The 21,121-nt window shown below is 54.0% G+C and overlaps 1 protein-coding gene across 1 annotated transcript in view; it reads left to right on the forward strand.

Annotated features, from left to right (window-relative positions):
- Positions 1-280: 280 nt before the first annotated feature.
- NRG2 (neuregulin 2) overlaps positions 281-21,121 on the forward strand; it is a gene marked incomplete at both ends in the record, with an annotated part of 162,384 nt that continues 141,543 nt past the window's right edge. Inside the window, one exon of the mRNA XM_082063610.1 lies at positions 281-710. Coding sequence (XP_081919736.1) covers positions 281-710 — 430 coding nt within the window. The remainder of the gene's footprint in view (positions 711-21,121) is intronic.

Raw genomic sequence — 21,121 nt, forward strand, 5'->3', positions numbered from 1 at the left:
GAGCTGGAAAGGCGGGCGCAGGGATCCCCTCTGCTGCAGCGGGCATCCCCGGGGGGGAGTCCCCAGGCAGGGAATCACCTTTTCTGGAGGGAAGCGGGGGGGCGTGGGGGTCAGCATCCCACTTCCCTCGCTCGGAGGAGGATCCGCTCGGAGGAGGATCCGCGCGGCTCCGCGCCACGCCGCGCCGCGCCGCTCCGCTCCGCCCCGCCGCGCCCGCCGCGCCGCAGCCCCGCAGCCCGGCCGCCGCAGGGCCGGCGGGGAGCGAGCGGCAGCCGGCGGCATGAGGCGCGACCCGGCGCCCGGCTTCTCCATGCTGCTCTTCGGCGTTTCCCTCGCCTGCTACTCGCCCAGCCTTAAGTCGGTGCAGGACCAGGCGTACACGGCGGCGGTGGTGCTGGAGGGCAAGGTGCAGTCCGTGGGCCCCCCCGCCGGCGGCGGCAATGACAGCCGAGGAGCCGCCGGTCCCGCCGGGGGGGTCTTGGTCAAGGTGCTCGACCTGTGGCCCCTCAACAGCGGCGGTTTGCAGCGGGAGCAGCTCATCAGCGTGGGCTCCAAGGCGCCCTGCTTTAAAGTGAAGCGCAACCACCGCTACATCTTCTTTCTGGAGCCCACCGAGGAGCCGCTCGTCTTCCGCACCGCCTTCGCCCCGCTCGATACCAGCGGCAAGAACCTCAAGCGGGACGTGGCGCGGATCCTTTGCGCCGATTGCGGTATGGGCCGCGTCGCGGAGGCGGGGGGCGGCGGTCGGGGGGGCGCCGGCACCTGCGGCGGGGGGCGATGATGGAGCGGCGGCGGGGAGCGCTAGCGGGGACGAGAGGCCCATTTCCCCGGGGTGCCCGGCGATCGCCCCTCAAATCGCTGGCCCACCGGCGCCGGGAGCCGCTCCTGGCAGCGGGGGCGATGCGCTCCGCTGGGCCCGGCCGCAGCAGCCGCGCTCCCGGCCCCGGGGTCCGCGTTCGCCCGGCTCAAGGTCCCGGCCTGCCCGGCTCCCCGGCGCCGTGCCAGCAGCCCAGCCCCGAGTCCCGCTGCGGGCCGGGCGGGGAAGGGCCCGCAGCCCGGCTGCCGCTGCACCCGGGACTGGCGACTTCGCGGCGGCAGCGCGTCGGTCTCGGCGCTTGCCAGTGCCCCCCGCCCGGGTCCCGCTTCCCTCGGTTCGCCCCGGTGATGGCAAGCAGCCCCCGGCCGGGAGAGCCGCCACCGGCATGCGGTGGTGGCCCCGTTAACTCTCTGCACACTGGTGCTGCCTGATGCGTGTTTCTCCCCGGGCATGTTTACCGATGCGGACAGAGGCTCTTCGCGGGGGGCTGCGGGGCCTGGGGCAGATGCTGGCTCTCCAGGTGTGCCCTTACTGCCAGCAAGTTTTGCCTCCTTCAAAATAACGGCCTCATCGTGTGAAGTTGGTTTTCTTTTGTTCATTGAGTGCATTGAGATGTCTCCTGTCAATGCACTCGTGCTGTTCTCTGTGCGTACTGTGTGCTGATCCACATTTGTAAACGCGGTTATGAAATGACTTCAACAGGGAAGCGCCTGCCGGAGCATTACCCCTTTTGATTTTCCTTGCCGTCCTCCGGCAGGGTAAATACCTGTGATGGGCTGGGCGGTGGGGGACCAGACAAAGACAATGACTGCATTTTCCCAGGGTTAGGATCTGAGCCTACAAAAATGCAAGGCTGGCCCTTTGTCCAGCTCGAAGGCTCAGATACTGTGTCACAAAATCCGGAGAAGGCCGGTGGTAACCTGGAGAGCTCCGAGCGTCGCAACATGCCATCAGAAATGGATTTGTGTTCGGTCGGTTACGAGGATATACAGGCCATATCTCCAGGGAATCCAGGCTCCCCACTCAATGACAGCACGCTGTACTTGCTCATCACGTTAATTGGCCTTTCGCCTCATTAAAGGCAAGGTGCCTCGTCAGTTATACTTAGCTCTGTAATGAACATATGTGTGCTTTGTTGTTGTTGTTGTGTTGCTAACTAGATGTTTCTGAGGGAAATACTTTGCCATTTGGGACTGCTGACCCCAGATTTTGAAAGCCACAACTGTTTCCTTTTTTAGTTAACCACAAGATAAATTTAGAAGATTGCATCTCCTGGCAGAAAGGTAGAAGAACCCTGCATATCATAATATGTTGTTGAGGAAAAAAGGCTAGGACTGCATACGAGAAAACTAATCTGGGAGACACTAATTTCATGTGCATCTGTCATGCATGTGGGCCGTCATGGACATAGAGGATTTTGTGAAATAGCTGTCGTGGAGTAAAAGGAAGGTAAATGGGGGGATTTCTCAGGACTGTGGTCTCACCATCGGGTCAAAGCACTGCAAAAGGTATGTGGCTTTTATATATTTTTTTGTTTAAAGAAAGGAGCCCAAACTTGAGCATCTTTGAGCAGCAGGGTATGACTTTAAGAGGAAAGGAGGCTGCTCCATTGCTTCCTGGATCAGACCCAAAGGGCTAACATGTAGGCTGATGTAACAACAAGTTAAGGGATGTCATTCTGCCTGTGACACCTTCTTGGAGCTGATGCTTTTGTTTCTGTGTTTTTGATGGTCTGAATAGGCTCCCTGGCTAAGGGACTCTGCAGGTTGCCAGGAGCGTTGTCTCAGCAGAGCTCTACAGCGGACTGCAAAATCAAAATAAAAGCTGGTGGTTGTGAACTGTCATAACTGTGGTTTGGTTCGGTGATGAAGATTAAACGGGAGCCTCTGCTTGCTGAACTTGTGGTTCCCCAAGCACTTCATGCTCTCGATTTGGCTAGGAGGTTACTTCTGAAGGTGACATTCCTGGCAGGATCTTCTGATTTGTAGCACCCAAGCTGCTGGAAAGGTGCATGGACTGGGAAACCAGGCCATCGTCTGCCTTCTTGCTTCTTGGTTTCTGCTGGGAGAGAAGATCAGGAGGGGTGCGGGGCTATTTTCCGTGCTTGTTGCAGATGGGGGTTGTGGACAACTCCAGAGCTGGCACGGGGTGAAGTGTCCAGGGACAATGTGTGGTCTGAGGGACAATCTGGTACGGGACATGCAGAGCTGGGGGACAGATGCTGGGGCCACTTCTGAGTGGGTGGGGTGGGATTTCATGGCTCTGACCACTCCAATCCCCCCACTCCTGAAGATGGAGACCTCACAAGACCACTTTCTCCCTGCTCTGGCTCCGTGCCTGGGTATGTTTTCTAGTGATCCATCCCCTTCTCACAGCCTGAGATGCTGTGTGTTCTCTTTGCTGCTTGCTGAGGTCCAGGATGCATTGCAGGATTAGGCCTGTGGCTGGAGCATCTCTCTCTCTCCAAGGAACAGTCTGCTGTCTGCACAGCTCGCTCGGAGGAGAGGAAGTGTGTGGCGAGGATGCGCATGGGACCCAGACCTTCACCGGGCAGAGCCGGGGGAGCTGAAGGAAAAGGAAGGATGACATGGGGTGCAGGAGGCAGAATGGGAAAACTGCTTTGTGCCTCTGGCATGTGCGGGGTCTTGGCTGGACTGTTTTATGTCTCCCCTCCTGCCGTGCTGAGATCTTAGGGGGATTCTCCCTTTGGCCATCCCACTGCTGGGCAGGGTCTGGAGGCTGAAGCTTCCCTCCCTGCAAACCCAGAGGTTTGTAGCCTCGGCATCTCTGTCCAGCTGGTTTACACCCCTGTGGCACAATGGGAGCAGCTGGTCCCTGGGCCCAGGATCCTGTGGGTCTCGCCACCCGCTTGCCTATCTTTAAACCTCTCTGCACTGGCAGTAGTATTGTTTTTTTCATACTGTTATATAATGATTCTTGTTATTGCTTCTCCTCCTGTCTCTTTTCTTTACATCTTTCAGCTACTTAATTCTGGATGGTCTCTTATCTCCTTTGTGCCTACATGCACAGATGAAGGAGGAAGAAACAGGTGCAAGACACGGTGCTGGCTCTCATTAGTGGGATGGCTGTGTGGTGTGCTGGCCCTGCTGGCACCGCTCCCGAGCTGAATCCAGGAGAGGGTTGTGGTCCTGACCCTCCTCATCCTCAAGGGGCTGCTTTTCACTTTATATGAGCCCATGCTTCCTGCGTGAAAGATATATTTGCAGGTATTTTGTACCCAGAAGGCGCTTTTGCTGGTGGGGATTTAACCTGTCTGAGCTCTGATTTCTGCTTTCACAGAGGAACAAATGTCTTCCTGCCTCCATATGCGGGAAGTTGCAAAGTAGCTTTAATTAGAGCCTGTGCATCTCCTGGAGCAACTCACCAAAAATGCAGCAGAGTTCCAGAATGAAGTACACGACTTGCCTGTAGGATTAACTAGCTTAGTCTGAGTGAGTAATCTGGTGGTGGCAGATCCCTGGGAGGATTTGCAGGCAGAGGACCTGTTGTTGCAGCAGGTACTTCTTGTGAGACGAGGTCTTATTTTCCAGTTGGAAGGTGCCTTATTCTCGGTGGGAATCAGGAACCTGCTGGGGCTGTGGCGTTGGACGCGGTGGCCACACAAGGCTGCGAGCTGTTTATCTGTTGATTCGGAGAGCCAGGTTGGTTACAGCTGGCCTGCGAGGAGAGGAGGGAAGCCTGGTTTTGAAGTGCCTGCTGGAAAATACAGCCCCCTGGATTACAGTGTAGGTGTTGCTGCCTGAAATAGCGCTGGCAACTTTGGACCAGCAGCTCATGCAAAAATATCCATCTCCGCTACCCTGCAAATCACTGGGCTTGCTCCAAGCCAGGGAAGCATAGGGGAAAGTGCAGGTGGGCTCCAGGCACCGATGCTGGTGCTCCCCTTTATCCCAGGACAGCTGTGAAGCAGGCAGCAGCAAAGCTGGATTTTCTCATGCGCCACTCTGCTAATTAGAGCTGTCTGAACTATTTCTCACCACCTCCAGAAAATCACACTTCCTTAGGTTTGGAAAAGACTGAAAACTTGCTTCCTTCTTGCCTAGAGTTTCTGCAGATGGGGAACGGTCACTTTGCTGCAGAAAGCTTCTACTCCTCGCAAGAATGACAGGTTTCTGGGTGCTTTCTGCTCCTGGCTAGCTGGCACACAGATTTGGCCTGGGAGTGGACCCGGGGTCCCTGGTCCCTGTGGCCAGTTCAGCCCCTCATCTCCCAGCTGTGACGGGGAGCTGGCAACTGAAACTTTGCTCAGCCACTGCTGTAGGTCCAAGTGACTTCAGCTATACCCAAAACAACAGAGACTGTCCACTCCCAGGCATGATGTGCCCTGTATGGAGCAAAGCCTGGCTAATTACTCAGTTCCCCTTTCAGGAAATAAAGCATCTCCTCAAGGATCTCTTTGGGTAACAGGAGACTAAAAAGGCTCCTGCATGATTCCAGCAGTGCTGGTTTCTATATCTACAGGCTCTCCATGCACAGCCCCTGGACACCAGCTGCTTCTCAGTGGCTGTCTTTGTGTTCTGATAGCTAATAACCCTTAGATATGGGCCCTGAAGCGTAACGCCCTTACTAAATCACGGCCAACACCTTGACTTGGGTTTGGATCTGGATAAGAAACTGGTGCATGCTTGGGAGCACAGGGACAATAAACTCCATCATCAGGCAAAAAGGGAGCCATGTTCTGCCATAGCTGAGCTCCCCACTTGATTTGTGCTGTGTAAAGCAAAATGCGACATGGTCACCAGGGCCTTAGGCCTTTAAGAATTTGGCACACCCCAAAATCTACTGTAAAGTCCCACAAGGGATCGGTTTTGGTACTGTACTGCTGAGGTGAGGGTGCTTCTCCCAGCAGGATTGGATGGAGTTGCTGTTCCCATGAGCAGCGTGACATGGCTCCTGCAAGGAACAGCTGCTGCTTTGCTAGGTTTGGGGCGTTGGATGCTGGTGCCGAAGTGCACCTTATCTCCATTTCCCCTCCTGAGTCATTGCATGACACCACTGAGTGCAGAGCAGAGCCGTGCTGCCCTGGAACAGAGAGTGGGCTTCCCCCAGAGACCTGTGCCGGCCTTCGGAAGGCAGGGTGAGTGGTGTGCCCGGCCAGGAGGAGCTGCAGGACATTGATCCTTGGTGGGCAGCAGGTTTGCGTGGCTCCGAGCCCGTGGGTGATGCTGGTCGTCGGAGGAATTCTCGCTGCAGAGGAGCCTGAGTGGTACGGTGCTGGGCTCCACTATGATAAAGTGGCTCCACTGAGCCAGGAGGTGCTGGGACTGTCTGGCAGCTTCTGTCAGTACTCCTGTGCCCACTTAATGCTGGGGGTGGCAGCACAGTCAGCGCTGGTCACACTGGTGGGAGCTGGGCTGGGTGTAGCAAAGATGTCAGTAAATCCTGCCTCTCTCTCTGCTCTCCCTGCTGATCAGAGGGGGCTGCCAGGATGACAACACGCACCCTCCCAAACTTCTGGACCAGACTTTCATCTCCAAATGGTGCTGTTTGAATGAGAAGGCTCTGCCCCGCTCCCCGGGGACGTGTTCTTTGTGCTGTGCCGTGCTCTGTCCGGTGCAGATGGCAGAGGACGCCTGTCCTCCAGCGGGAGCTCGGGTGGAGGTGTGTGCTGAGGGGAGACTCTGGAGGAAGCTCATCTCCCTGGCAACTTTGGCAGCCAGGCATCTGCTTGCCTACCGAATCGGGTGTGCAGCGCTCGAATCCCTAAAGAGCGCCAGCACCTCTCAGCTCCGGCCTCCTCAGGTTTGGGGGCAGGTGGAAAGGTCTGTCAACTGCCAGAAATTTTGGGGACAAAGTATGGAGTCTGCAAGGGTAGGCTAAAAGATCAAAAGGAAGATGAATCACTGTGCTGCTCTTTCACTGCTGAATGACTGTGCTCCCAGTGTTGGCTGCTGCAGCTTGATGCTGGGCTGTGTGCTGCAAAGCTTGGCCAGAAGGGTCAGTGAAAACTGCTCTCATTTAATCCCCAAAGTCCAGCTCTGTCCTGGATAATAGGGTGGCCAGTCTGGAGGAGGAAAATATGAGGTTCCCCAGAACATAGGGTACCAGAGGGGAGCAGATGATTTGCAGCTTGAATGAAAATAATGTCTAACTCCAGGCCTGGGAATGTGGGATGTGGTCAGGTAGGGGAGGATCACCTTTGTGCTTAGAGGATTTAGAGAGAAGTTTGGTATGACAGACGCAGGAGACAGCACTAAAGCTGTTCAGGGGAGGAAGAGTGTTTATATTAGGAAAGAAAAAGGAAATGAGAAAATAAGAGGTTCAGTGGGTCAGAGCGGGAGAGGAGATGCTGCCTTGGAGACCCAGGGCACTGGTATTCAACTGAGCGGAGATTTCTTGACTCTTTGCAGGTAGGATCAGCCAGCTCTTACTGAGTTGTAGCCATGTCTTGGCCCTGCTAGCTGCGTCAGGGAATCCTCTCTGCTTTTCTTGTCTTTCCTGTCTCCCTTAAGGTATCCCTGCAGTCCAAACCCTGACCAAAGGGTGACCTCCTAGAAGTGCTCCCCAGGATGAATCAAAGGCTGGAACTGGGCTGAGGCTCATGGTGGTGGCTTGGGCTGAGCATGGCCCCAGCTTCTATGGCACCTTGAGGATGGAGCTGGATGGGTTGGTGAGAAGAGGTTGTGTGCAGAAAAAGGCCAGAAGATGGCAACAGTCCTGATAAGGCTGTGGGAACTACAAACCAGAGGTATCTGCTCCTCTGCAAAGAGTTATCCCCTTGTGAATGGTAGCCTGGTCTGGAGCTGCGTGAGAACTATCAGCAGGGCGCTTTGACAGCAGGTTGGGCGGACACCTATCAGGAATGACCCTGGTATGTGTGACCTTCTTGTAGGCAGGCAAGATAGCCTGTTGGGGGGATCTGAGACTAGGGACTAGAGAGGTGCTCAATTCTGTTCCCACTCTGCTGTCTGGTGTTGTAACCCAGGGACAAGGTGCTTCTGCTCACAGCATCTCTTGCTGGCCAGGGGATTCCTTTAAGGTCTCTTGGCTGGGGTTCGTGGCTGCAGTGGTTCTCACTGGTGCCCCCGCCTGCCCCATGCCCTGTTGTCTGCAGCAGAACAGAACCAGCTTTTCCTGTATTACCATTGCTTCTTCTTTGCAGGCCCATGGAGGGCAGCTGAGTTCACCCTTGCAGGTTGGGTTGCATGTCCTGGTTTTGCTGGAATGCCTTGTAGTTGGTGGCTGCTGTTGTTTCTGGGCACAGCAGCTCTCTACGATGGGACACACGTGCTCAGTGAGTGGGAATGTATCATGCTCACGACAGAACACCCTGCTCACACCCTGCTGACCCCCACGCTTACCCTGTCCTGCTGTGAGGGGACTGTCCTTTGTCCTCTTGATGAAGGTGAGGACTCCGGGAAAGCCTTCCCGAGGGGGTCAGGTACAGGAAATGAGCCTGTGGGAGCTGTGGGTGGGAGCACTGCCCTAGAGCTGGTGGAGAGCAGATCTTGGATGTGATGGTTTTCTAGGGCAGCTCTGTATGGGCAGTATTGTCTTATAGCTTGTGGAAATGCTGAGAAGGATGGGAAGGCTTTGCAGAGCCTATGGAAGGACATGCTGCCCTACTTAGTGGGAGGAGGACCCTTCTGCCAATATGGGGTCAGAAGGCAGGTATAATCAATCACTGCTTATCCACTTTTTGTAATGGCTCAGTAATGATAAAATGCTGTTCAGGACCCTTGTGGTGGTCTCGGGGCATGCAGATGGCTTGGCAGGGGCGTGGGGACTGGAATTAGCTCTGCTTTCTGGGCTGTCTCAAAGTTGGCAGCAATGCCAACCCTGTTGGACCCTGACTCCCTGCTTCTGCACTGTCCACTTTAGTTCTTCAAGGTGGGCCAAGCCAAGGTGAGGCCAGGATCAGGCACGGCCTCTACTGTCGCCCTCTACCAATGTAATGTGGCCTTTTCCAAGCATGCGGGGGTGTCTGGAGTAGGACAATTAGCAGCATGTTCATTAGCCTTGTGTGTATGACAGGGAGAATCAGTGGGCTGCCAGGATACCTTGCTTGGGGGTTGGATCTTCCCCATGGGTCTCTGGGGCAGTAGTAACAGCAGTGATGGGGACAGGTGCCTCTGGCCTCGTCTGGACTGTTCCACCCTTTGAGACAACATCTGGAATATTGCGTCCAGTTGTGGCCCCTCAGTTCCAGCAGGACAGGGAACTGCTGGAGAGAGTCCAGTGCAGCCACCAAGATGCTGAAGGGAGTGGAGCATCTCCCGTGTGAGGAAAGGCTGAGGGAGCTGGGGCTCTGGAGCTGGAGAAGAGGACACTGAGGGGTGACTCATTCCTGGGGATCAATATGGAAAGGGGGAGTGTCAGGAGGATGGAGCCAGGCTCTTCTGGTGACAACCAATGATAGGACAAGGGGCAATGGGTGCAAACTGGAACACAGGAGGTTCCACTTAAATTTGAGAAGAACCTTCTTCCTGGTGAGGGTGGCAGAGCCTGGCCCAGGCTGCCCAGGGGGTTGTGGAGTCTCCTTCTGTGCAGACATTGCAACCCGCCTGGACACCTTCCTGTGTAACCTCATCTGGGTGTTCCTGCTCCATGGGGGGATTGCACTGGATGAGCTTTCCAGGTCCCTTCCAACCCCTGACATTCTGTGACTCTGTGATTGATTCCTGCCTCCTCCACTCAGGTTGTCCTTGGCTGCCTTTCTGCATGGCTTGGTGTGGAGAGGCAGAGTGGGGACTTGAGTCTCTCCTGGGCTGCTTTCAGCCTTGAGGCAGGCTGGCAGTTGCTGCTGGGAGTCCAGCTGAAGTCATCAGCATCCCTGGGATGATCCCCTGTCGTGTGGGGTCTCAGCTCCCATGTCCCTGCAGGGAGAAGGAGCTGTCTTCCCATCCCGGCTGCCAGGTTGTCTCTTGCGCTCCGTGGGGAACTGCCTGGTGAGGCTGGTGTGACCTAGTCAGGTCTTCTTGTGGGGCCCTGGGACACGCTCTGCCTGCCCAGGCAGCTGCACAGTTATGTCCTGTGCTGGAATTAAGTGGAGATTCCTGTCCTGGGGGGACCTGACATAGCAGGGTGCTACTGGCTGGCTTTGAGGAAACCTGGAGACCCTTTCTTATAGCACTGGAGAGCCTGAGTCACACAGCCATGTCCCCAAGAAAGACGCCTTGATGTCAGGAAATGGAGATGGAGCTGGGGTAAAGGTCTGTGGTACAGAGGGATTGCTTTTGTCTGGCACACTTTCTTCATAGGGTGGTGTTTTAAGCTGGTCTTCCTGGCAGGGGGGACACAAGAGGCTGGGTCTGTGGGATGACTGTTTTTGTTTCTTAGGTGTTTAGGCACAACAGCAACTGCAGGACATGGCAAATGCTGCAGGAGCTCCAGACCTGACCATGCCCTAGAACCCAAATGGGCTCACAGGCAAGGAGGGGAAAATATAGAGGGAGCAAGGTGTTCTGGTGAGTCTGGGAGGATCAGATGCAAGTTAGATGCTGGGAAGGGCCCTGTGGTTTTTTTGGGCTTTGGGTAGGACATTGGGTAGGTACAGCATGGTTGGGGTGCAGCTGCTGCTTCTGCATTTCCCCAAATGCATTATTGCCAGAATGGTTGGGCTACAGCGGGGCACCATATGGGGCCGATAGATGGTTGTAGCCCCAGGAGGGGTGTGCTCTGCAGGCAGGTAGTGATATGTTTCTGCATGTCTTGTTCAGTAATGCCTCTGTGGAGCCTGATCTCCATTGCCTGGACCAGAGAAGGACCTTTGTGGAGTATCTAGCCCATTTCTAGCACATGGACACTCTTTGTGGGGGGTGCAGCACAGAAAACCAGCTGCCGTCGTACCAGTTGGTCTCAGCCGTGTGTCTGTGAAGCTGTGCTGGGTGCACGCACTGCAGAGAGGTGCGCTTGTGTGGCTTTGTGCTCTAGAGGGAACTGATGCAGGCAAGGGGGCTGTGCTTGGAGATTTGGTTCAGTTCCCATCTGTGCCACTGATCGCAGGGAAATCTGCTTAACATCCCCACACCGTGATTCCCTGCCTGGCAAGCAGGGAGGATGCTTCTTTGCATGCTCTGCTAGGGACTAGGCAGAAACTGGTAGTGTGTTGGGTTCATATGAGCGTTTCTGTGTGGGTAATCAGCAGAACTGGTAATGAAACCCTTCCCTCTTTCCCTGGTGGACCTCAGAGCAGTCTGTGGTCCATCGCCCTGGGTGCAGGGCTGTCTGTGCTGCCAAATGGCCCTCCCTGGAGGTGGCAGACCCTGCAGAAAAGGAGGCAGACCCTGCAGTGGTGCCCATTGCAGCTGGGAGGGTCTAAGTGGGTGTTTGGAGGTGGAGGAGCCCTGGCTTGCTCCTGGAACAGCTCTGCAAGAGACCTGCCTGATAAACAGCATGTTGACTCTCCTTGGGTGGCCATCTAGCCCCAAACATTTCCCAGGCAAGCTCAGCTCACAGCAAATCTGTCAGATCCACAAAGACAGAAACTTGCCGTCCCCAAACCTGCCTCTGATCTGCAGCAGCACACTCCATCTGTGTGGGGGAGCTGTGACGTCTGAAGAGATGATTTCTGTCAGTCCATCGTGTGGTGAGATGCAGGCTTCTGGCATCCAGGCTGTTTTTCTGATGCTCAGAACTAGCTGGGAGTGCTGGCAGCGAGCATGGATCCCCGAGGGCACTTGATGTTGCATGATGGTGTGGAGAGAGGATTTTCCAAGCTGTTAGAGGGCTGAGCAGCTCTGTGGTGCATGCTGTGATGGAAGGATGCTCGAGTGAGGCAGGCTGAGTGGCTGCTCTGCTGATGCTTGCAAACTTCTGCAAATCTGTAGCTGCTGCATGGGGCTGAGAGATTAGGGCTGTGTTTTGTGGCTTGAACTGACCCTGAGAATTGCCATCAGGGCCCATTCCCCAGCCCTCTGGGGTGCTATGTGTCAGTGAATGTTACTTGGGACATGATCCAAACCCAGACAGGGAGGGTTTTGTGAGCATGTTTACTTCTGTGGGCTCTTCCCGGTGAGAGGAGAGACAACTGCACTCTCCACCTGTGCTAATACAGCTAATCCGGGAGCCCTCCTGCCTCGGGTCACAGACGGCTTCAGGCCTCTCCTTCCCTCCCAAAGCGCTGTGAGCTGAATCGCCTTCTGCTCCGTGTCATCAGAGGAAAAGCACGGAGACCAGAGCTGTCACACCAGGAAATCCCACCCGTGGTGTTGATATACCTATGGAACAACAGCTGAATTTGCCAAGAAAGCACCTGCCATCACTGTAGGCAGACTGGTAACAGTGAATAAAACTACGGCCATTGCAGGAAGGAGGCTCTGGGTAGTGCTTTGAGCAAGGAGAGAAAAATACCTTTCTGTGGTGAACTTTGAAACTGGCTGATGAGACCAGCAAACCTCATGTTTGGATGTTAAAGTATCCAGGAGAGGAGTTGGTAACTCCCAAATCATAAATACATGAAGTGTGTTCTGGCTTCAGAAGGGCAGATAGGCACATTGGAAGGTGCCATTAGGAAATGGTGACCTTTCAAAACCTTCCTGCTGGGGGAGTGGCTGTGGTTTTCCTGCAGCAGCTGCTGCTGGGCTCCTCAAGTCACGGTGCTGGGCAGCTCTGCAGCTGGAGAGAGAGGTCTCATTCTGTCCTTTGCTCTTGGTGCACGGGGATACATGTGGCTGTGCGTGCTGTGGTGCGGGTCAGGTTCTGGGAGAGGTCACTTAGTCCCTGTCCATGCACAGATCCCTGCAGCGCTCATATCTGGCATGAGGGATGCTGAGGGTTTGTGGGCAGGGCTGATCCTCATCTGGGATGTTTGCTTGTGTTGCACAAGATTTACTGAAAGCCTCTTGTGAACCTGCTGCAAGGGACATGGCACAGAATTTCCTTTCCAATCATCTCTTTCGTAATTTACTGCCCTTTCCCACCTTTCTGCCTTCAGGGAATTTCCCACCCCTTGTACTTGCCTGGTGGTCAGGCTGTGTCCCAGAGCCAGGAGAGCAGCACCAGCCCTTTTAAAGTCCTTGGTGCTTCATCCCGTGGGCCTGTGGGGTGCCGAATTAAATGTGACCTTAAGCACAGCACAGATGAGCTCTGCCAAACCTCTGATTCTGGCCCCAAAAGGCTGCAGAGTCCAAGTTGTCTCACTTGGGTATTTATTAAGCAAGTTGGTCCTGGGGTCTTTCCAGAGATCCCAGCAGTGCAGTAGCGGAGCTGCTGCCTCTGTCTCCTCTGGGAGGAGCAGGGCGGTGATGTCCCATCAGGCAGCATCTCTTGCCAGCTCTGCTGTTTGCTGTGACAGGGGCAAAACTTCATGCACAGGTTCCGATGCCACACACCAACAGCCAGATTTGAGGGGGAAAGAGTGGTCATGGTGATGGGCAGTGCCTGCATGGGAGGACCATGCAGTGGGCTTCTCTTATTAAAAACTAAGGTCAGCAACTATCCAGGCAAATGGTGTTCCCAGGAGAGTTATCAGATCGGTGGGAAGGGAGTGAGCATGAAGCTTGTGGAAAACACATCCATGCCCCTGGGGCAGAAACCTGCCCAGCAGAGGGGCTTGGAGGTTTGGGGATCTTTGCTGTAACAGGCACACACCTTCCAGCAAGTGAAGCTAATAACAGGATTTTATATGGAGCAGTTTTATGCTGGGCTATACTCATCTTTTGTTGGAGGATGGGGGAATGGCATACATGGGGCTAATCTGGTGGCTGCAGCATCTGAGGGAAACCCTACTCCTTGAAGTCTTACTTTCATGGCTGATGTTCTTCAAAATAATGTTTTTTTCTCCTTCTCTGTGTAAGGGAGGACATGGGAAACCCTGCTGCAAGGAAATAAATTCTGCCTGCAACAGTGCCTTTGACTTGGCAGTGTTCAATTTCCTTCCACGCTGCTGTTGTCTTTCTCGTTTCCCCCTTCTCCTCTCCTCTCCTCTCCTCTCCTCTCCTCTCCTCTCCTCTCCTCTCCTCTCCTCTCCTCTCCTCTCCTCTCCTCTCCTCTCCTCTCCTCTCCTCTCCTCTCCTCTCCTCTCCTCTCCTCTCTCCTCTCTCCTCTCTCCTCTCTCCTCTCTCCTCTCTCCTCTCTCCTCTCTCCTCTCTCCTCTCTCCTCTCTCCTCTCTCCTCTCTCCTCTCTCCTCTCTCCTCTCCTCTCTCCTCTCTCCTCTCTCCTCTCTCCTCTCTCCTCTCTCCTCTCCCCTCTCCCCTCTCCTCTCTCCTCTCTCCTCTCTTTCCTCTCTCTCCTCTTTCCTCCTCCCCACACTGTATTGTACATCCTCAGCTTTCAGACTGATAATTGCAGTGGAGCTAAGAAAACCCTAACATGTTTTTAATTATGGCTTTGGTTCCTTTTTCTGCAGTGTTCTCTGGGGCTGCACTCTCTTTGAAAACTTGAAGGTGTTTTTGCATTTTTTTTTGCATTTAGACCTATTTTTGGAGGAAATTTCCTGGAAAATAAGTATTTGGATGAGAAGTGGGAATATGAATTTCTCTGGCGCCACTAAAGATGCAGGACATGCAGGTTGGACCTGCCTGCTGGAAAAGACTCTCAGCATCCCTTCTAGGTGTCCCTCTTGCAGGAGTTTGCTGGTGAGACACAGGCATTTTGTAGGAAGTTGGGTGTTTTTTTAGGTGAAAAGTCACAAAAGTCTGAGACTGCCTACAGGAAGACTGTTGTGTCCAATCTTGTCACCTTCAATGCAATGACTTTGGAGATGAGGGGAGAACAGTGGACATTGGCTACCTGGGCTTCAGTTTGACATGGTATCTCACAAGATACTCATATACAAGCTGTTGATATATGGGCTGGATGAGCAGATAGGGTAGTGGATTGAAAACTGGCTGAATGGCTGGGTCCAGAGGGTGAAGAACAGTAGCACACCATCTAGTTGGAGGGCAGTAACTAGCGGCGTATCCCAGGGGTCAATACTGGGTCCGGTCCCATTTAACACCTTCATTAATGATCTGGATGATGGAGCAGTGTACCCTCAGAGAATTTGCAGCGGGTAGTAAACTGGGAGGAGTGTCTGATATGCCAGGGGGTCATGTTGCCATCCAGAGAGACCATCTGAGGCTGAAGAAATGAGCCAACAGGAACCTCCTGAAGTTCAACAGAAGTGCAAAGTCCTCCAGCTGGGAAGGAACAACCCCAGACACCAGTGTATGCTGGGACCACCCAGCTCAAAGCAGTTTGGCGGAAAAGGCACTGGGGGTCCTCATGGACACGAAGTTCACCATGAGCCAGCAATGTGCCCCTGGGGCAGAGAAGGCTGATGGTGTCCTGGTCTGCATTAGATAAAGTATTGCCAGCAGGTCAACAGATATGATCCTAACCATCTGCTCAACACTGGTGAGGCCACATCTGGAGGACTGTGTCCAGTGCTGGACTTCCCAGTACAAGAGACATGGACATACTGGAGAGAGTCCAACAAAGGGCCACCAAGATGAAGGGACTGGAGCATCTCTTGTGAGGACAGGCTGACAGAGCTGGGACCATTCAGCCTGGACAAAAGAAGGCTCAGGGGGACCTTATAAATGTATTTAAATACCTGAAGGGAGAGGGCAGAGATGACAGAGCCAGGCTCTTTTCAGTGGTGCTCAGTGACAGGACCAGAGGCCATGGGCACGAAAGAAAGCACAGGCTGGATCGTATCACACAAACTTTGCAAATCGAGGCCTGGTGCTGGTCTTGTTTGCAGACCTGCCCGTTCCCTGCTTCTCAGATGCCATCGTCTGCTCTTTCTCTGACTTCCTGTGCAGATCGGTGACGCAGAAATGACAGGACTAAGGCAGCATAGAATGGCTGTTGGGAAGGCTTCTGAGTGGACTTTTTGCCTTTCTGCCTTACAGCTTGGGGAGCAAACATCCTACTTGTGGTGGGACTGTGAGCACCGTGATGCTTCTGCCAGCCTAACACGTCTTGGGGCAAACAGGCGAGTGGGGTCCAGCAGCCTGCCTGAGGCTTCTGGTCCAGCTGATGGCCTGAAGCTGCCATTCACACCTCTGCAAGCAGCTGTTGGACCAGAGAGGTTTGTGTAGATCAGTTGTGCGTGGCCCTGCTGACCTCTGCTGCAAGCCTGTAACCTGTGTTCCTAGATGCTCCTTTGGCCCGAACCATGGGCCATGGGTTCTCTGTGTGCTGCCCCACTCTGTGTCGTGGCCAAAGCAGCCCCTTTCTAACCCTGCATACTGGGTGTGCTGCAGAGAGCTACTAGACCAGCAAACCCACGCTGCCCGCTCAGCAGCTGAGTCTGGCTTTGCAAAGGGTGCAAGATGGCTGGTTTGGAGGGAAGTAGGACAGGGAGCAGTGGAAGAGAAGAGGCCATGCCAAACAGGTAGCTGCAGTACATGAGGGTTGCCCTCCACCTGCTAGTGACCCTTCTGTGCCTCGACTTGTGCAGCACGGGATCCCTGGGGCTGCTGGCAGCAGCGGCGCTGCAGCTGCGGCCGTGGCTTCACATCCCTCACAGTGGAGACTGGTCAGAGTCCTTGGAGAAGCCTTCACAGTCACATCAGTGACACTCTCCCGGTAGCTGAGACAGCTTGGTGTGGGGGAGTGGATGTACTCAGAGGAAAAATACCCTGGTGACAACCTGGGAAACAGAGGAGTCACCATCAGCTAGAGCTGTGCGATGCTGAGTGACCTTTTTCCTCTCTGCAGCAGTGTTGCTCAGAGGGAAGCAGAGGACCCTTGGTGTTGAGATCCTGCACTGAGACACTCAGCAGCACGCGTGCTGTGTGTCAGAAGCTGAATGCTGCATGTGTGGATGTTTATGGCGGGGAAATGAGGCAGCTCTGCCACTACCTGTTCCTAAACCAGTTCCAGTTCCACATGGCTGCTTAACCAGTCAGCAGAGAGGAGAGAACTGTGCCTTCCTGCCCGTGGATGCAGGGATATTTCCCTCCTCCCCCTGCAATCAGATGCTTGCAGAGCAAGGCTTGCGGCAAGCCAAGCATCACTTGCACTCCATCAGACGTGGGTGTCTATAAAAAGCCTCTCTGGGGTTGCGATTGGGTGGGCTGGCTGTGCCACGTGGTCTCTCGTAAGGCTTGTGTTGCTGAGCAAGTGGCATTCCACTTATTTTTGGCACTAATAGTCTTTAGTTAATACATAAATTCAGCTTAAATTCTGGATGGAAAATAAATCCCAAGTGGAGGCTCTGCTAATAAGACGATAGACACTTCGGGGAGCCTGGGACGTTAGTGGAGCAGTTGTGGCTGCTGAGATCTGAGATCAGCCACATGCACGGGCACAAGGTCCTTAAAAGTTACCACGAGTTTTTGGACTAAATTACAAAAGCATTACACCCATGGCCGAGGTGAGCTCTAACTTTAACTGCTGGAGCTGAACTCATTACAGCAAATGTTCCAGTGAGATCCCCATTCCCATCCTGCCACGGTGAGAAAAGAAGGGAGTCGAAGCATCAGTTTAGATCTGACCACTGCAGAACACCCTCCTCTCTGACTGTCTTCTGAAAGGCAGGGCTGGTTCGAGGTCCTCTGTTCTGCTTCTTTCTTGCTGACCCACTGCCAGTTGCCCCATGATGTTTCCCCACATCCTGGTTCATCCCAGGGAACCTTCATCCCCAATTTTCGTGTGTAGAGAACTGCATCCAAGTAGCTATGTCCTTCCAGCAGCATATGTGCCTGTAAGAGCCTGGCTGGGGCAATTCAGCCATGGTGGCCAAGCCATGGAGAGCGTGAGACACTGGAGCTCTGACCTTAGGCTTTTCTCCACGGGTTGGTGCTGTCACCTGAAGGAGGGTCAGGCTGGGAGAGCAGATCCCAGCAGCCCATTGGAGGGTGTTGTGGCAGCGTGCTCCCCAGTGCTGTGTTCTGGGGCTCTGTGAGTTTAGCAGGATGGAAGGTCCCTAAGCCTGCATTCACCACGCATGCAGTGGTTTTGAGGGTCAAGGCTGGAGCTGACTCATTTCCGTGCCCCAGCACACAGGCTGCTCAGCAGCAGCACTGTTACCTGGTGTCTCGCTCACCCTAGTGCTTTGCAGTGATGCCCAACACACGGGCACAGGGGTTTGCCTATGGCTCTGGCTCTGGAGCTCAGCAGTGGGACAAACCCCAACCCATGTCCTTTGCTTGACCATGCTGGAACCCCTTTATGCTTATGTGCCAGACTGAAAGGCCAAGAGGGATGTACTTACTCCCATGTCCAACTGCTTTCTGAGCTCCTCTCCACTTTTATCCGGCTGCTGTGAGACTAAATCCAAAATACATTTGATGCTTTTTGAGAAATGCCCTGTACTTGTGAAGAAGCAGCTTTCTAGGGTCTTTTTCAGGGGGACACTGCACTGATGATGAAAGCCACTGGTAGTCTGCCAGCATGTCCCACCCCTGCCCTTCCACGTCCCTTCCCTCAGAGCTCGGGGTGCAGGGTGCATGCCACCAAAAAGGGAAGGTGTCCTGGTGACTGGGCTACAAACCCCATGGCTAAGGGACAGATCAGGCCCTGCTTGCCATCTCCTGACATTGGGTTTTCATGAATTTGAACTCTTTGCAGAGTTGAAAATGGATTGGAGATTATCTGTCTGGGTTTAGAAAAACACCAGTTTGTCCCTGCCTCTCCTGCTGGCCTGTGCACAAGGTCAGCCCCTGTGCTCTCAACATATTTACCCTGTGTCAGGTAGCAGGCAGAATTTTGAAGTTATTTAGGCCTCAGATCAGTGTCTGTGGGGAGGTTCAGGTCTCCCAGTCACAGCCAGGACCGATGGTACAGCACTAGCCTCAGGAGGTGGGGAGAGTCTGAGGTCATTTCTTCCTTGCTGTGGATTTCCACCAGACCCTGCTGCTTTGCTCTGGAGTTTCCACCTGGCAGAGTGACAGGGAAGGCCTAGTTGTGTTGGTTTTGCAGGCAACTGTTTGCAGTCACATTGTATTCCCATATTCTTGGTTTGGGGGAGGGGGGCTCATTCTGGAGCTCATTGGGGCTATATTTGTTGCAGCAGGGAAAGCCCTGGATAGTGTTATCAGTGAGTATCTCTGATTCATGGTGTGAGGTGGTTAAGTTCCAGCAACAGTCTATGTTCAAGATGTAACAACCTTGGGGTTAGTGGGGGAGCTGTAGGAGGATGCAGCTGTTCCTCTGCTTCCTGATCCCCCCATCTGTGTTCTCAGCTGGGACCTGCCTTGGGGACATATCACACTGCAGTGGAAGCTGCAGTGTAAGATGATGCAGTGGCAGCCCTGGGAGGTTTCTCTTGGAGCCTTGGAGAAGTAAGTGTGTGTCTGTCCCTGTGTTTGTGCCAGAGTGTTCCTTCGGAGACAGAAATGATCAGTGCTGGAGACCGGGGGGAAGAAAGAAATCCCAGCATCTTCCTACCCAGTAGCCAGCAAATAACCTCTTGGGATTGGTTGTTGCTAAGCACAGGGCTGGCCAATGAGCAAAGAGTGGTCCAGGCATGGGCCAGGACATCCTGGCTGGACTGGCAGTGGGGTTTGTGCCTGTGTCCGAAGTGGACACACTGTGGCAAGGGAGAGCAATACACAGGAATGAGCATTTTGCATGCAGTGGTGAGTCCCATCTTGAGGCAGAGCTGCATAGATTTGGCTCAGCCCCGCCAGGGACTGAATCCTTTAGCTTCTTGTTCCCCCAGCCACTCATTCCTCTGCACCTTTGTACTTCAAGTGCCTCCAGCCACTAGCCCCATGTACCCTGAGCCCTTGTTTTGCATGCTGCCTGTGCTCACCAGGGAAGCTGTGTGTCCTCCCTACCTCTTTGTTCTGCACTGGGCGAGGGTGAGGTGAGATCATGTCAGTTCTCAATGAGAAAAGCCCAACAACAACTGTCTCAGTACAATAGTTTTAATCATGCAGAATAAGGAATGTATATAGTGAGTAAATCTAATGTCCCTTCAAATGCTGGGCATCTCGTGTTTGTGCAGCAAACCCTGGATAGATTTCTCCTATGGTGCAGAGCAGAACCCGTCCATGCAGAAAAGCTCTCTCTTTTGGTCCTTTGAGCCATTATATAATTTTCTCACAAGAAAACAACTTTATTCCTAAGCGTTGTTCACGTGGGAACTCGTTGCTGCACTGCCAGATAAAGTCGAGGCCATGCAGGTGGTGTAATCATAGCACGGAGTGGGAGCTGCCCGTGTTCTCCTCTGTTACCACGAGCTGGCTGAGCCTGTCCTGCAGCCACAGAATTTGTGCAGCACAGCCCAGCCTGAAGGCCACACTGGACATCCAGCACAGCCCAGACATGGGTGCACTCAGGTTATAGATGCATCACTAACTCCTCAATGCACAGTGGTCTCCTGGTCAGGATCAATACAATCCTACTGCTGAAACACTCATGAAGTGTGGATAGCCTTCCTCCAAATTGGTGCAGCTGGGTGCAGCAGGCTCCAGCCCAGTGTGATGCTGTGCTTGCCCATAGCCAAATCTGAGGCACCCTGTGTAGCTTGGGCTCACCCTGGCCTCAGCCTCAGCATGTGCTCTGCTTCCAGCAGAGCCGCTGAGGTCCCAAACCTTCCTGCGCTAGTGAGTGAGAAAGGGAGCTAGTCTGGCATCTTATTTATTCTCATCAAACTGATTGTGCTGTCACCAAAATTTGGGCTGTGTATGTGAATCTCTAACAAGGGATGACTGCACATACCACCATGCATTTAAGGCTGTTCTTTGGTGCTGATCACCTGTCAGTGGAGAGGTGTGCTCCCATGGTCCTGCCAGAGATAGTGATGGGGGGGCTACAGCAACCGTCTGGAGGAGGGAGCCATTGGAGATGGATGGAAGGTTTGGGTTTTATTCTGTATGGAAATTTTTACTTCTGAATGGTTAGAGCATAGGGGGCTGGAGCCATCTCTTATTGGCTCCCATATAAACAATATCAGGTCTCCTTGGTGGAGCAGCCTCTCCTGCTGCTTGCTCCTTTCTCCCGGTGGAAGGGATGAGCCCCCACATCTGTGTGCAGATGCTGCATTGCAGGCTGGAACCAGCATGTGAAACCCCAAGACTGCTGGGTTGCTTTCAGCCTCTTGGGTGAGATGCAGCGGCGGACTGGGAGCAGCCGAGTGCTGGTGTGTGGGTCTGGCAGATGTCAAGAGAAGTAATTTTGGCTCCCAAACCAGGGGAGCATGATGGCTGGGATGCGGCGGGAGATGAGGAAGGGCGATTGGAAAAGAGCTGATATGGTTGGGAGAGAGCAGAGGAGGCTGATACCATTGCAGCCTCCTCGATGGCCTCACTCCCAGCTTGTGACAAGTTCAGATTAGCCATGAAATCAGATCAGGGGTGCAGGGATGCAGGGAGAGGCCTGTCCACAGACAGGGCCAGACCTGCTCTGCCTTCGCTCTGCCTGTGGTCCCTGCTCCATGAGGCTGCACTAATCCCTGCTGGGCA

Source organism: Streptopelia decaocto (assembly GCF_964273445.1).
Source record: "Streptopelia decaocto genome assembly, chromosome: 12".
Lineage (NCBI taxonomy): Eukaryota > Metazoa > Chordata > Aves > Columbiformes > Columbidae > Streptopelia > Streptopelia decaocto.